This window comes from Gadus macrocephalus, chromosome 8 (assembly GCF_031168955.1).
Source record: "Gadus macrocephalus chromosome 8, ASM3116895v1".
Classification (NCBI taxonomy): Eukaryota; Metazoa; Chordata; class Actinopteri; order Gadiformes; family Gadidae; genus Gadus; species Gadus macrocephalus.
In genome coordinates this window covers 12,621,540-12,638,807 of record NC_082389.1, presented here as the reverse complement: position 1 = coordinate 12,638,807, position 17,268 = coordinate 12,621,540, and the positions used below count along the sequence as shown (strand labels likewise).

At 48.0% G+C, this 17,268-nt stretch overlaps 1 protein-coding gene across 1 annotated transcript in view; it reads right to left on the bottom strand.

The window, feature by feature from the left end:
- slc6a9 (solute carrier family 6 member 9) overlaps nt 1–16,552 on the bottom strand; it is a 27,777-nt gene extending 11,225 nt beyond the window's left edge. Inside the window, exons 1-2 of the mRNA XM_060058710.1 lie at nt 16,086–16,552; nt 518–754 (exon numbers count right to left, since the gene is read on the bottom strand). Coding sequence (XP_059914693.1) covers nt 518–754; nt 16,086–16,127 — 279 coding nt within the window. The 5' untranslated portion in view covers nt 16,128–16,552. The remainder of the gene's footprint in view (nt 1–517; nt 755–16,085) is intronic.
- Nucleotides 16,553–17,268: the final 716 nt, after the last annotated feature.

Below are 17,268 nucleotides of genomic sequence, written 5' to 3'. Positions count from 1 at the left end.
CCCGTCCGACAAAAATCCATAATTCCTTAAGCGACCAATCCCTTTTCGGAAAATCATTGATTTCTGCTGCGAACGTGTCTACGCCAATGCATTCATTACTCCGTTCGATCAGGCATTATGACTGATCGCCAGATAATTCGGACTAGTGAACGACAGACGAGGGGACTGGTTTGATCACACATGTCTGCAATCTAGCCTGTAGGCTCATACATTTGGCGCTCTGATCCAGCGAACATTATGACGTAATTAACGAGCACGTAAATTCCGAGCTCATTAATTACGCCAAATCTACGAGATTTGGCGTATCTATTGAACATAGATTATTATTATAATCCTAGTCCCATTGCGGCCATATTAGTTGGTTGGTCGGGTAAACCTTTTAAAATCCTTGGGGCCAATGAAATGTATCAAGTTACCCACCGTAAGCTGTTAACTAACCAAAATGGCTACTGACTTTCTGTGGTAGACAACAGTGATTTTCTGTTATATACTGATAATTTGAAACGTGCGTGAATTAATTAGCGTTGACTTTTTTACACTTGGGGGGAAAATTGTGGCAAACTCCAGTGGATTGGGCCGGGAGAAAGGGGGTCCTACCTCCTCCATTGCGGTAGCAGAGGTAAGGGAAGCGCCAGACGTTGCCCAGGCCCACGGCGTAGCCCACGCTGGTGAGGATGAACTCAATCTGGTTCCCCCAGTTCCCTCGCCGCGAGTTCTCATCCTGCTTTGCCGGTTCCCCCGGAACCGCTCCATTCTGTGGGGGGGGGGGGGGAGAGGGAGAGAGAGGGAGAGGGAGAGGGAGAGGGAGAGGGAGAGGGAGAGAGAGGGAGAGAGAGAGAGAGGCCTTTAGAATAATCCCTCATCATATTTCGATTGACAGTTTTTAATAAACACTAAAACACAAACACTGTACAGTATGTGTGGCATGTGTAGAGAGGGAGAGAGACCGAGGCAGATGTAGAGAGAAATGTGTTTAAAAAAGAGTCTTTGTAAGGGGGCTCGACCCGCAGCTGAAAGGGTGCCGGGCTCGATACCCGACGTGTCTCCAGGCATCTTGGAGAACGTTTTTCCTGCTCATTAAGGACATGGCTGGGTATCCACCGCCAGTCAGAAGCTGCTAATAAACGTCTCCATTGTAAATCGTAACATAGCGGACATGCTACCTCAAATCGATGGGCATTCCCAGACCCATACGGGAGCACCGGAGTACAAAAACAATGGTGCGTAAAGATGGGCGGGGATAAAACTTTACGAAGCATGGAGAAGTGGCATTCGGCGATAAAGGACATTGAGACAGAACATTTCACCGCCGTAATAAATGGGAAAAACCACTGGGAGAGAGGTGATATCCCCGGGACGGGAAGGGAATAGATAAATAAACCACAGCGACGTGGGAGACAGATCCGGCATCGATCCTGGAGTATTCGCGGCCTGACCCGATCGATCTCAGCATCGACCCGAGCCCTATCGGTCAAGCGGAACGCTGCTGTGGTCTACTTCTCATCCGATCAATAGACGGAGACAAGGAATAGGAAAACAAACAGACAAAAAAAGGAGTAGAATTCAAATCAATCTTTGGTCAACTCGGGGTGTTGGGATGACGGACAACAGGCGGATGTTTAAAACATTTAACGTCTTGGGGATCGACTTGAACCGGAAACACCAGCAGCCCTACCACAGGTGGACTGGGCCGCTGGTATTCCCCCCCCCTAGCAAAGAGACGGGTATTGAAGTGATGGGACAGAGTGTGGCTGAGCGGGCGGGGATGATTGGATGGTCACAGAGGTCTGCGTGGATCGATGCAGGGGGGCAAAGTCATCAGCATAAATCTGTGGAGCGCTGCGACCGCGCTACACCCGTCTCCGGGAACCTCATCACCAGAATCCCCACACCCCTAGAACCACCCCCGTGAAAAACCGAACCCCACCCTTAAAAAGGAGTTGGTGGTTGACTGAGCCCTGAGTAATGCTGACAGTGCACCTGTGAATCGTGCTCCATCATGCAATGCATTTTGGGGGATGATTTTTCCTTACTCAAAGCCAAAAGGTACTTGATTCAATCCCCAATGTCCTCCGGCCTTGCCCGTAGACATCCATGAGCGAAATCCTCCAGCCAATACCCTTACCCAAGCACTAACCTGCCTCTTAACGACGTCACTGTAAATCATCTTGGATAAAAGTGTCTGCTTAATGAACAGTGAATGCCCAACATACTCAATATACGCAACAGCCTTTAACAGCTTTATCTACCCCACGAAATGTCACTCCAATAAAACACACTCGAGTATGCGTGGGGAATTCAACGTCCGACCGCCTTTCGCAGCCACTCCTACATCTGGTCCTTTTTTCAGCCGCCCTCGTCTTTTCTGCCCTTTCTCCTGATGGTGCTGCTCTTCCAGCTCGCCGAGTCCACCGCATCACTCGCCCGCTTCACGCCTCGTCTGCTCGTATACAGAAACACACACGGAACGCCCCTGCGCTGGGCTGCACAATGCGTTATCTCACTCGCTCGCTCGCTCTCTTCCTCCCATTTACCACCGGGCTATCTCGCCCATTCAGGTTGCCATGCTAACGATTCTACGGATCACTTATTTATATGTTTCACGTAAATTGGAAAAAGAAAGTGACGGAACAATTTTCTTCTCCCAGCTTCTTTCTCAAATAATTTGAAACTGTCTTTGAGAGGAACATATGACACAGGCGTGTGAATGCACAAGCTGTTCACTGACATCGCCGTGCGCGGCGCCGTGCACGTGAGAGGTCATCACGTGAGAGCAGACGCCGGCCAACATGGGATGCTGTCATCTTGATTTCAAGTTCTCATTTACCTCCTTCTCCTCCGCCGTTCACTCCATCTGCCGTAGTCAGACGTTATAAAACCTCCCTCACCAATCTGTGTGTGTGTGTGTGTGTGTGTGTGTGTGTGTGTGTGTGTGTGTGTGTGTGTGTGTGTGTGTGTGTGTGTGTGTGTGTGTGTGTGTCCGTGTGTTTGTTTGTAAATCATGTAATGCCCTTTTACTACTACTGCTACTTGGCAGCAACATGTAGTAGGAAAGGTAAATAAGTATGGGAAGTATGGGAGCTGTTGCCATATTCTGTTGCAATATTTGTTTGCTTTTGCAAAAAATAGGAATGAACATCAACAAAAACCACTTATCGAGAACATTAACAATTGATCTGGAGTCAGTACAGAACATAAACACTGATCCACAGTGAGTCCAGAACATAAACACTGATCCACAGTGACTCCAGAACATAAACACTGATCCAGCGTGACTCCAGAACATAAACACTGATCCAGCGTGACTCCAGAACATAAACACTGATCCAGCGTGACTCCAGAACATAAACACTGATCCAGCGTGACTCCAGAACATAAACACTGATCCAGCGTGACTCCAGAACATAAACACTGATCCCCAGTGAGTCCAGAACATAAACACTGATCCACCGTGAGTCCAGAACAGCTGCTCCAGTTCCCCCTGACTGCGCGGTCAAAGCCTCTGAGTCCAGCTGGGCCCGCAACAGTCTGGAGAGAGCAGGGTAAAGAGCTGTTTGTTGGACCCCACTTGGTGCTCGGGGATTGAGAGGGGCAGGGCGGGCTCGGGGCCGCAGATGTGGTCATGATGACTCGGGGAAACACAGAGTTTGTTTGTATGAACAGTGCAAATGTATTTTTGTGTCCGACGTGTGTATGTCTATGAGTGTGGGACGGAGGAAGTGTCTATTTTGGTGTGTGTGACTGTGTAGGCTTGCACGTGTGTCTGTCAGTGTGTGTCTGTCGATGCGTGTGTGGGAACATCATCCCAGCATGCAGTGGATTATATTGTCTTTGGCTTAACAGTAAGTGACCAGAGAGTACAGCTGTGTGCGTGTGGGTACATGTGTGTGTGTGTGTGTGTGTGTGTGTGTGTGTGTGTGTATGAGACACAAAAGGAGCCACAGACACACTGATCTGGTCTACAGGACAGGTGGATCAGCAGACAGAGAGGTCCAATGTCTATGCCTGGGCAGGGTGTCATGAGAACTATTTAAACTCAAGTCAGGGTTGAGTGCAAGTGTTCAGGGTCTGACTGAAACCATTGCAGGATTGTCTCTGAACAATCACATACAAGTCAAGAGAATCTGGAATGATGACACAGATCTCAGATCTCTTCTTAGATATCAGACAGACGACAAGACACACAAAAGGAGATGGAGCAGGACAGAGAGAAATTGAGAGAGCAACAAGAGAGAGAGCATAGAGAAATAACAATAGACAAAGCAATAAAGAGGTAGAGCAAGAGAGAGGTAGTGAGGATCTCTCTCTCTCTCTCTCTCCCAGCGACCCTACGGCCACTCAGTCAGACAGACGTTATTCCCTCCCTCCTTCCCTCCGTCTCTCCCTAACTCCCGCCTCCCTGTCACTCCCATCTGTGCCTTACATAAGAACAGACATGCACCTCTCTAACTCCCAACTACTTTACCCTACTAACTTCTCTCTCCCTCTTTCTCCTGATTCAGCGTTTCTACTTCTCCATGAACTCCATCACTAATGTGGAAACTTTATTATCACATAAGTGAAGCCATGCTGATCGTTTCACCGCAAACAAAACTCAACATATCTGCTGTCTACCTGTAGGCTTCTTTCAGCAAAATGCACCTAGCTCTCCATGGCCCCGGCCTGAATAAATGAATGTCTGTGTGGCTGTTTGGATGAAAGCATCTACTGAACGCCCGGCGGCAAAATAACTGGACGATCAAGAGTGTTGTAGATAGGGCTCCTCCTTGCTAAACAAAGGACTACTGCTGGAGTGGTACCAGACACCAACCAGTCCGGGCCTGTCAGGATGGGCAGCTATCCTGACCGTACAGACATTTATGATGAAGTCAGGAGAATTCAATCTAGCCGGTTCAGCACTCGGAGCCAGTCCAAGTGTCCTTGAGCAGGTCGTTGCAGTCGTACCCGTGAAATACAGGTGAACTCGATGAACTTGTCGGTGAAGTCAAACACAGACACATGCACACGCACACACGCACACAAACAAACACAAACACATGAGGCTTTTTCCACAGCTGAAAGTGAATAAATACAAAAGGACATGGATGAGCAGGTAAAGGTAAAGGCGCATCTCGCTAAAGAAAGCCTCCAGGTAATCTGTGTGCATTCATTGGTTGTAACTTTTATACTCTTGCAATTAACATACACACACACACACACACACACCAACACGCCAACACAACGGATCAACATAAGATGTGTGGGGGAAAATGCCAATGTTTAAACTTAATGAGCCGATAAAAACGAGTTTTGACAAGGAGGTGCCTGTTAGCAATCATCCAAACCAATGCTCCCTCCCTCCCTCAGGTTCCCATCCCTATCGTACACACCGTGTGGGCCCGGAGGCACAGCCACGGTGGGGCACTTTATGAACACACCGTGGTCCGTTTGCCAGGCATCAGCAATGCAGTTTCTGAGACTACACCCCTGACTTGGCCTACACGGGTTCAAGCCTGGTTAAAAACCCTTGATCTAACTTGATCTAATGAACCTCTGCACAGGATTACGTCTACAACATTCATCTACAGCTCAAACATTTCAACATGTTTGCGTCACGTTTGAGTCATTTGAGACGACTAACGCAAATCATTTAAACCACACCGAGACGGTGTAAAAATTCCTTTCTGAAAAACTCCTAATTTCAGATTAAGTATGATATGAGCCATGTGGGACTAGTCATTGTCTGCTTGGGTCAAGCCCTCAAGGAATTCAAACAAGCCAGTTCTTTGAATCCTGTCCCCTTGATGCCCATTACAACCGACAGCCTGACACCTGTCTCCGTGACATTTGTCAGCGATAGCCAGTGGAGGGCGAGAGACACAAATCTCAATGGACCCACAGAGTCAGAGACTCTGTGGGGCGAGAGCCCGGCCAGGTCAGGTTTCACGGACGGGGGACATATGTTCAAGTACCGGCGGGGGTTAAAGGTCGAACTGAGGATCGCCTCACGCGACACCCATGGTTTCTCCGACGGCCTCGTCCGACACGTGTGGGAAAAGTATCTCAAATCGTCCACGTTCCCGGTACAGGTGATAATGAGAGTGAGGCATGGTTTGGGAGGGAGAGCAGACATAGCAGGGAGGTACAGGAGTCCAGTGGTACTCTCCTCTTTTCTGATGAAGGGAGTCTTTTTACTAGTTTGACGGCTTAGTGACAGGTCCTACTCTGTCAGAGTGGCCAGCAGTCAGCCTCAACGACAGCACAGCAGTTAACCAAAGTTAGATCTGAACAATCCTTGTTCAGGTCTGGGTCAATGGGGGGGGGGGGGGGGAATTGTGGATAACATTGTGGAGAGTTACATTTTAGCTAGATTGTTAACAATTCTAGTACAGGTTTGTTTATATTTATTATTATAGATATTTTGGTTTTATCAGTGAAGTAAACAAGGATGGATTATAACCTTGACAGACAAAATGTTTATTTTTTGCAGCAAACAAGGTCCCAAATGTGCTTGTTTGGATTTATTTAATACTGGCAGTTGGTTGTCTATTGAAGACCTTGTATCGGCAGACGGACGGCATGTACAATCTCAGCCTTCAAGAATCAAACCCGCATGGAGGCCAAACTAACCGGCTTTCAGATGAAAAAATCCTCTGAGTTCCACTATTCATCATCGACCGCACCTTCTGCGGTTCAAACACATACGAATGAACAGCCGCATACAACCCACTCGGTACGCACGCCGCGTACCGCCGTCGTCATGGAACCTCTCTGCAACCACTTTTTTTTTTTTATCCCGGCTAAATGGTAGTTTAAAAAAAAAAATATATAGTTTAAACCGAGCCGTTTCTGTGCACCTAAAAACCGAACTATCTTTGTACTGCGTTGTAATTCTCAGATTACACTTGAATTAAACATAATAATAATAATATCATCCCTGCACTGAGCAGACTTTTCGACCATGCCAAACGGCAACAGGGAAAGGAAAGGGGCGCCAGTTCCTTAAGGCGGCACACGTAATCGCCACTCCTCCTATACGAAGAGTTTAGTCAACACAACGGGACTGTTAGCAAACAACAAAAAGCACCCCCGCCCGGACCCCCACCCCAACACCATACAGCCCCTCCGCCCCCCCGACCTCAAAGCGGCCTCTTTATTGGTGGGATGTGAGGTGAGAGTAATGGGCCCTTAAGACGTTGCCCCCCCTCCCTCCCTCCCCCATCAACCTGCTGCTGCAAAGGGGCACGCACACCATTACCACACACACACAAACACATTCTCACCATTACAACACACACAGACACACACACACAGACACACACAACACACACACCATTACCGCTCACACAAAGTCACATCAGTACCCCACCATACAATTTATTCGATGATAGTGTTTGAAATGACGCAACTCAGAAAGACAGCGAGAGAGAGAGAGAGAGAACAGGCAGTAAAGGCTGTCCGGAAGCTGGTTGTCACAGGCCTAAAGTTACATCACCCCTCCCTCCGTCAACTCACTCAGAGGAGAATGTAAAAGTCAATGGAACAAAGACTGGATGGGTTTCCCCCGGTGTGATTTAGCCTTGGCCGTGGTCAGTGTACGGGTCTGGGCGTAGCGTTAATCAGTTGGGGGGACAGGCCGGGTGTGGGTTAGTCCGAGAAGCAGCTGGCTAAACCACTAAACATGTCAGAAACCCTAAGGGGGAAAACAAGCTAGTTGTCTGAGACGAATTTAGTACTGGAGAGAAACGCAGAAAAGCCCCCCCAAAACAACACAAATCAAGATGTACACATTGGCCAAGCGTTGAACTGCTGAAAACAACAACAACATCGTTCTTAACATATCTATCTATTGAACATCATAGCTAGAGCATTTATTTAGCGCTAGCTATAATGTTTTTATAAAGCGTTGGTGTGATTCTTTTTGACATTGTTAGCAGTCTGAGCATTGAAACTTGCGTTTATGAGTATGGTGAAAAGGGGTAGCCTATAGTTGACGGACAGAGCTATATGCCTTTTGCTCTGGTGTCTTTAGCGCTGTCTACCAAAAGCTATGTTAAACCTCTAAAGGCGGAGGTGGGTCACATAACAGACCACTCTAGTCTAGGCCTCCTATAGCTGGGTGGGCTAGGCTAGTAGCTTGGCATATTGACCCCCAGCCATATGGCACTGGGCATGATCCCCGAAGGTCCTCACAACACCTATCAGCCACCTTTGAGCAAAACGTCCCAACGTGTTGGTCAAATTACACACCGAATTCAGTCTATAAGTTCAAGTAAGTGTGCTATATATTTTTCGTAACTATTTTATCTATTTTATAATACCAACAACAAATAGACATAGCTAATCTGTGTTCTCTCCAACTCTGACTTTGTGCAGCTTTTGTATTGTATGCTTTCGATAGTCTGCAAACATTGAGATGAGCTAATGTCAAGGGTGATTCAAGTCGTCCACCAAGAAGATGCATTGTAAGGGTCTTCAGCAGCCTTATCCACCTACCTTCCCAGTAGACATCATGTTGAGGACGACTGGTCAGTGGAGGGCCACACAGATAGCACTTCTAAGTGTTAAGCTTCTTTCTAACTTCATATGTGTGATGGTAAGGGGGCGTGGCCAAGGGTGTGATAGAATGTGGTGGTGTTTGTGCGTTTGTGTGTGGGAAGATGGGCGTAGGAGAGATGATTAACATGGAGGCCCCTGAGGATCAATGGATTGATTAAAAAGGATTAATATTTTACTACACAAAAGATGTTGGATGATTCATTCCAGAAGGCATGGCATGAACATGTTTGGCTTGAGAACCAAAGTTCTAAACAGTAACTGACTATGGTTATAATTATGATGACCCACACAAACAAACACATCCCTCCCACACAAACACACGACAAAAATATAAATTGATGACAAAATCCATGTTTTCTTGTGGAATTTACAATCGTTCTGCGTCAGTGTGTGCGTATGTACTCATACAGACATCCTTGCACAGTGACATTTTCCACGGATCACAAAGTTACTATTATCGCAAGATGTGTCTGTTATGGTTTACTGTCCATTGTGTGTAAGATTTGGCTGACGAAAATAAAACAATAACACAATTCCCAGGATAATCTCCCCGTCCGACCGTGATGGTGGCATCCCAAAGCGTGGGATTACGTTGGCGGGAAAGAGAGAGAAAGAGGAGTGCAGTGACGGAAACGAGAGAGAGAGAGAGAGAGAGAGAGAGAGAGAGAGAGAGAGGAGTGCAAAAAGAGAAACTCAGCACAAGAGGTGGATGACTAATGAGACAATAGAGAAACACGAGGCATAGCTATATATAAAAACGATAACAGTGCAAAGTTGCAGGCACGATTACAAAGGGAGATGGCGATAAAACGTTTTAATAATAAATGGATTTATCCAGACGGGAAATTTGGTTGTCAGTGAACAAGAATAATAATTAAAAAGATCCAAAAAATGAAAACAAAAACACAAAGATAAAAGAGTACAAATAGGCAAAACAAATACAGGACTTCCGTAGCGACCACAGAATCGGTTGCTCTGACATTCCTGTTATATTAACATATAGATTAGGACTGTCATAGCAACTGGTTCTACTGTTGCGATGACAGTCCTGATGTATTACCACATAGATCAGGACTGTCAGAGTCATGGTCAGAATCGTTTGGGAGGGACGGAAGAGAGGTGTGGCTTTGGCCCCGCCCCCCACCCCCCAGCCCCCCCTCCTCCTCTCTACTTGTTCACTCGCTCACCCTCTCGGCTTAACGAGTTTATTTAATTAGAGCCTCATGGTTGTCTAGTGATGCGGGAGACTGGCCTGCGGAGGATCTGTTGGCCGACGCAAGCTGTTCACCTGCCCTAAACACACACACACACACACACACACACACACACACACACACACACACACACACACACACACACACACACACACACACACACACACACACACACACACACACACACACACACACACAAACTGGCATACACACAGACAGACAGACAAACACACAGTGTTGGAAGAAGGAGAGAAGGAGAGGGAAAGACACTTAGGCGAGAAGATATACTTGGAGAGAATAATTCACACAAATGTGCATGTGCGCTAGTGCGTGTGTGCAGGCGTGTCATCTGGATTGGAACCAGAATTGACTTAATTGGGACCGTTCTTCAGTGCAGATTGGAAAGAAGGAGCAAATTGTTTGGCCAAACCGCGCTGACGTTTAACACATCACTATCTATTCCTCTCTCCCTCTCTCCCCCCAACCCCCAATTACATTCTCCCCCTTTTGCTCCCTCTATCCTCTCTCTTTCTCTATTCATTGTCCAGCTCCCCCCCCCCATATCCTGCTCCTTCAAAAGGTGCTGTCCTGAAGATCTACATGCTCTCACTCACGCATATCTTGAGTTCCGTTTCTCCAACGTTTGGATACTTTAGATGTGTCACTCGCACTCGTAAAACGGCAACTGACGATATAAAGTACACTTAAATCAAATGTGGCTACATTTGCTTCTACATATGCCGTTTCTCCCCTCTGGCTAACGTATTTGGTATCTACCATCCCCTAGCACCCCCTTAGTACCCCAAAAGTAACTCCCAGTAGGCTCTGTGCGAGGAGCTTTGCGTTGAATGGCGTCCTCCCCCCGTGACCCAGAACCTACGGAGGAAGATAGCAGCGTTTTGGTCGACTCCTCCTGCATTCACACAGCACGGTCTGTCTGCCTTCCTGCCCTGACACACAGCGGCCCGCTCGCTCGGCCTCCCATTGAGCAGTTCTAAGCAGGCTGGTGAATGGGGAAGCAGGCCAGTCAGGACAGTGCACGGTCGGCACAAAGACAGGCGCCATGCTCCTGCTTGTCCATATCTGTCCGTCTATGGAGGATGAATTGCTCGTTGATGGTCATAGGCTCACGAAAGTAACACGGCATCGCTACGCGGCCGGACATGGATCGCGGCAAGCTCACTGAAATGCGTTTCGGATAGATACTTAACCCGAGCCACTACCGTGTAATGATTGTAGTCCCCGATCACAAGTTTGTTTCCATTTATTACTGGCAACTTTGTACAAAGACCTGGTGATGGCCAATATAATTCCCCGTGACAATCCCCTCGCCTTGTTGTAGGTGACTAATTATGGGATGGATACATCAGAACAAACTATATTTATAGCACGCCCTTCTTCCAGAACAGCGATACCAAGAGGTAAAAATAACAGTAAACATACACTTGGTGACTCAACCACCCTCAACGAATAGCCAAAGGAAAGACTGAATGACAGCAAGTAATTACAACATCAACGATTTCTTTTTTTAGACCAGCCCCGGAACCAGGAATCCCACGGTGTTGCAATCCATCTCTGAAACGAGACCCCGTCTGGGTCTCGTGGTGTTGAATGGCGTGGAGGGCCGCCGTGACCCCTGACCCAGAGTCAATGACTCCCAGAGAGACTCTCTTTCAGCGGCCTGCCATATTTAGCCCCCCCCCCCCTCCCCGCCGTGCCAGACATTCAGAGGAACAGACCCCCCTCATGGGAGAAAGGAATCGCTAGTCACCCCCAGAGTGACACCCCCTTTACCCCCCAAAAATAATAGAAATCCATTGGAAACAGGGATGTTAAATAACGTCTTTATGTAGACGATAATGGAGGTCATTATGTCACATTGTTACTAATTAATGATCGTTTGGGTGGAGACACAGAAATAGGCACACTTAGATATGTTTCGAGGCGTGGAGAGACAGAATGCCATTTGGCATCGGAGTGTGTCGGTCGATCTGTTTCACAGATACTACTCTAAATGTCAGAACAACATTTCTACGGCCTTTTATGGTTTCCTCTCTTACCAGATGGTGATGCAACGCTTTGGTGGTGCCCCTCAAGAATAAATACTGTCCATTTGTGTCATCCCCAGGGGATGACTGCTGCCATGACCCATGACAGTACCACAACACTAATTATGGGGTGATGTTTGTGGCACTTGTATCCTTTTTGAGGATGATACAAATATACTGTGGTGCTTGATAAAGTTTTGCCACTCTTTTCATTGAATCACTTCAGATGTTTTTTTGATTCAGATATTGTCATTCCACTTTTTGAAGCCACGTTTCTAGAGTCGGCCATCACAAGTCATAACTCAAAAGCTTGTTGGGTGTAATCATTCTCATTTGTTTTCCCCCTTTATACACAATGTCACTTGTGCTGTATGCAGATCATATACGTCAGTCAGTCAGTCCATCCATTCATCAATCTACCCATTCGTCCCTCCACTGGTCCCTTCACCAATCATCTACCCATTCATCCATCCATCCATCCACCTCTCCACCCCTCTGCCCACCAATCATCTACCCATTCATCCATCCATCCATCCATCCACCTCTCCACCCCTCTGCCCACCAATCATCTACCCATTCATCCATCCATCCATCCACCTCTCCACCCCTCTGCCCACCAATCATCTACCCATCCATCCGTCCCTCACCCCTCCACCCGGTTCACAAGGGGCCAGGCTCGCTGTGTGCAGCTGTAGAGCAGCTGTGAGCCTGGAAGCTGCTTAACTTGGTGAAGTGGCATCGACCGGAGCCTGGAGGTACTACAGAGAGACAGAGGGGGCACGCACATGCACACGCACACACACACACACACACACTCTCTCGCCTTCCCCATCATCATGTTTGACGTGCCCTTGGAGCAGAAAGTAAACAGCGCTACTTTGCATTTCCGCTCTAGAAACTACGCTGCACTGACACACCTGCACCCAGATGACACGATGCGTGTGTGTGTGTGTAAGTGCATCCCTGAGTGTGTGCACATTTGTGTGTGTCAACGCTGCAGCCTTGGTTTATGTGGTGACACATAAGCACTTTTTCTCCTCGTCCAGTAAGCATGTGGAGTTCAAACCCTACAGTAAGTGTTGGAACGTATCCTTGTCCGGATATTCAAATTGTATCATCATACATTAGTGAGTAATCAAGTTTACCGTTAAGTATGGCTTTCATCCAAGGCGGCTGGTTTCAGAGAAAGTTCAGGTCTGGAAGGAGGTACGGGTGAGGGGTCTTGAGATCTCATGAATGCATACAGTTAGGTTTTGGAAATTGGGAACCCAGTCACTACCCAGTCCCTTACCATATGATGACCTATTATTGAGCAACTGAAAACTTACTTTGATTAGATTAGAATATACTGCTTGGAATGGCATCAAATAAAATACAACAAAGCTAAAACGAAAGTCCAGCAGACAAGACTAGCTTAGTTTTTCCACAGACTCAAACAAACTACACACTGGCATAAAAAGTGCCCCCATTTGTGGTTTTCTTTTCTCCATCACTATTTATAAAACCACTCCGTGCTCATCTTTACAAAAATGAGACTAGTCACAGCCAATGAGAGGTCAAAACGAGATTGTCACGGCCAATCAGAGGACATCATTCAGCTAACCACCAGATCCTTGTGAGCACCTTATTACTCCAATGATCAGCGAGCGTGCATTAAACGCTCGCTGATGACATCATAATGTTCTCTCGACAGGGGGGTCTGTCAACCGGGAACCGGACCCATGAGACCCAGGGAGGGACTTAGATGGGTAGGGGGCTTCTGATTAAAGCAGGACTGGTGCTGATGGGAGTCACTAGATATTCTTGCGTTAAAGTGAAGCACATCACGTTTCAAATTGTCCTAATGGCTTTGCTGCAAAAACCTCTCAGGGGGTTCAAATTGAAAAGGCGTGGAAGGCTGCGGGACACTTTGCGCTGCGTGGTTGTGATTGTCTTAGTCCTCCTCTTCCAAAGTGAGTCTGAACCTTTCGAGGACAGACGGCTTCCAACCATCTTCCTCTCCAAGCTACTTTGAGTTTAAAACTTTTTCTGTTTTTATTACCAAGGCTTTCATCATCAAAGATTTGAAAGTCCTTCGACCGAAACAACTTTTGAAAATAACAATTTGGTAAGGTTCCCTTCTTACGCATCCAGAGACATCAGAACATTTAAAAAACGTTAACACATTTAAAAAAAGAAATGAGTAAAAAAATAGGCAAAGTTGTGTTCGAATGCCATGGAGATTGGGTTTTAGAGAGGAGAGAATGATAGATATAGACGTCATCATAGCGATAGCAATAGGGAGAAGAGAGACCCATAGAGATAGACATCACATATACAGCAATAGGGAGGAGATAGAGCCATGGATATATAGATAGTGACCATCGCAGTTGATGATATCGATAGGGTAGTGCAGCCGACCGGATGAGAGTGTGTGCGATTCAAAGACGGGGCCGACGGGCTCCTAGCACCGATGGATGCTAGGATGTTGTGTCACAACTGGCAAGCGCTCACCCATAGCACTGCGTGAGTGCAGAGGTGTGTGACTCAAACTAGCGAATTAACACTCAAATCAACAGCCAGGGCTCAGCTAGAGATGGGCCTGAAGCGAGCGCGGGATCCGGGTTCACTGAGCCGCTCTACAGGAATGTCTTGTTCACATTTTACCAAATTAAAATCATTTGATCAAATGAACAAAACACCAAAAAAATTATTGATATGTTTAATTCACTCAAATCAAAGCAGTTTAATTCAATCAATGAAATCACACTATTTGGGCTGTGGTACCATAACGTAACCACAACAAAACAATACAATAATAGCAACATTTAATTTTCGGTTTAAGCATTTATTTTCAATCTCATTTTTTATGCATGTAATTGCCGGAATGCGTTAACGTTTGCAGATATGCAAGCAGAAGATTACGTGAAATGCAAAATACCTGGATTTTAATAAATGGATTTTAATAAATAAAAAATCCTACGAGGATGCATTCATTTCTTCCAAACTGTGTGTGTGTGCAAGTGTGTGCGTGTGTGCGTTTGTGTGTGTGTGCACAGTACAGAACTAAGGCAAGCCGGCCCAGGCTTTAACAGTAGCAGACGGAAACAGGAGACAAGACTTTGGCAGAGCAAAAAAAGACAGCTGCAAGGACCCCCCAAAACACACACACACAAATCGTGCACAGGGCTACAAACGGACACAAGCAGGATTTTTTTCATTCTCCGCGGTAACTCTAACGGAAGTTAAGTGTATAACTTCAAACCGATCGCACGTTTTGGAACGAGTCGAAACGAAAAACCGATGGAGCGCATTATTCAACTAGAAAGTGTGTGTGAGAGACCGAGTGTGTGTGTATGCAAAAGGTGCTACGTGGGGCCATAAATATCGGACCCCCCTTTTTTCCTGGACACTTCTTCTCCGATCCGTCATTGGCTTTTCACACACACGGCCCCACTCGCCCCGTTTCCTTCCCAGCGCACCCGGTCACTGTGTGGCTCGGCCCACCGGCCTTCCCACTGCAATTACTCCTGACAAAACTTTTCAGGGGCTCCACACGTGGACGGGTTTTTAAAGAGCTGCGCACCCCCCACTGCCCCCCAACCCCCGCCCCCACCCCAACATGGCGCGGGAGCTGGACGAGGAGGGGGCGCGGGGGCGGGGGGGTATTGAGTCGTCAGAGACCCCCTTGAATGATGGCCGAAAAATAAGGCGGCGGAAACAATGGAATGGTTTTGGTGAATTCAATTCTTTCGGGGCGCTGCACGGTCGCCAGGGCAGCTCCGCGGAAAGGCACAAACAATTGTTGCTTTAATTATCCCCCCCCCCCGCCCCCCCCGAAAAACACACACACAAACTCTCACACACACACACTCACACACACACATGCAATTGCATACACTCACTTAAAGAAGGGGGAAAAAAGCGTTGCTAACTACTTCCGAACGAAGATCTAAAAGGCATACATGTGAATGGAACTAAAGAGCAAGACTCAACTGTTACCAATACACTTTCTACACCCTCTCAGCCGAGCAAATCATTTCCCAATTAAGTGTCCCTCCACCCCCGTGAAATGAAAGCAAAAATAGCACACTAAAAACAGAGAAATACTCTGCTATCCCACACATCCAACGCCAGATCCACAAACTCGGTGTGGGTGAAACAGCAGAGCGACAAAAGACGACAGCAACCCAAACAAAAAAACAACAATAGCACAACAGCACCTAAGCTTTCCTCCATCGCGGCTGGAAAAAACAACAACAACAAACACCAAGGAAACCAGCACGACAACCGCTGTGGCACTGACCTGGTCGGCTGCAGACTGGACATTGGTGCTGGACGCGGCCATGTTTCAGATGCTGTGACCCTGCTTGTGCAAGCCTCCAACGCAGGCTTCCCCTCATTCACACCTTGTCTCTCGCTCTCTCCAGCACAGCGGAGCAAAGGGACGATGGGGGGTGTGGGGGGGGGTGGATGTGGAGGGCGGGCAGTGGGGGGGGGGGGGGGGATGGAGGAGGAGGAGGAAGAAGAAGAGGAGGTGGGGGGGAGGGGTCGGTGTAGAAAAAAAAAGGAAAAAAGAAAAAGTACACCCTCCCTTTTGCCCCGGCTTGATTAATGCCTGAATTACTCTCACCTCATTTAATCTAATGCCGCTCTGCTTCCTCTCCCCGCCCTCCCCTCCGTACCCCCCCCTCCCTCCCTCCCTCCCCCTCATTCGGCATGGTCGCCTGCTCCATCCCTCCACCTCCCCCTCCCTCTCCCTCCTCCGCTTCCTGCTGTCCCACTCCCTGCGTTCTCGCTAGCCTTCTCTCCCTTTCCTCACTTCTTTTTTATAATTCCTCCCCCCCCCTCCCACCGTCTCCCCACCCCTCTCTCTCTCTCTCTCTCCCTCTCTCTCCCCCCCCCCCTCTCTCTCTCTCTCTCTCCCTCTCCCCCTCTCCCTCCCGGTCCTCCTCCTCGCTCTCTCTCTCTCTCTCTCTCTCTCCCCCCCCCCCCCCCCCCTCTCCCCCTCTCTCTCTCTCTCTCTTTCTCCCTCACTCTCCCTCCCGGTCCTCCCTCCTCTCTCTCTCTCTCCCCTCTCCTCTCGCTCCTCCACCCCCCCCCCCCCCCCCCCCTCTCTCTCTCTCTCTCCCCTCTCTCTCCCTCCCGGTCCCCTTCCAAGTTGTATTTCACAGTTTTTTAAGAAAGTGCATCCCATCGCCCCATTGGGCTGTGAGGGGAACCACAATCTCTCTCCGCAGCCGCGATGAATAGCTCCTGTCCACTCCAGGACTAGGCAGAATACAGAGCGAGAGATAGAGAGAGAGAGAGAGAGAGAGAGGGAGAGAGAGAGAGAGAGGGGAGAGAGAGAGTGAGAGAGAGAGAGATGGAGGAGAGGTGTGTGGAGAGAGAGGGGGGACCGGGGGAGAAAGGGGGAGGATCGAGGGTTCAACTTCTACTTAAACCTCCCGAAGTAATGGTGATGGTGGAGTAGGGGAGGGGGATGTGGG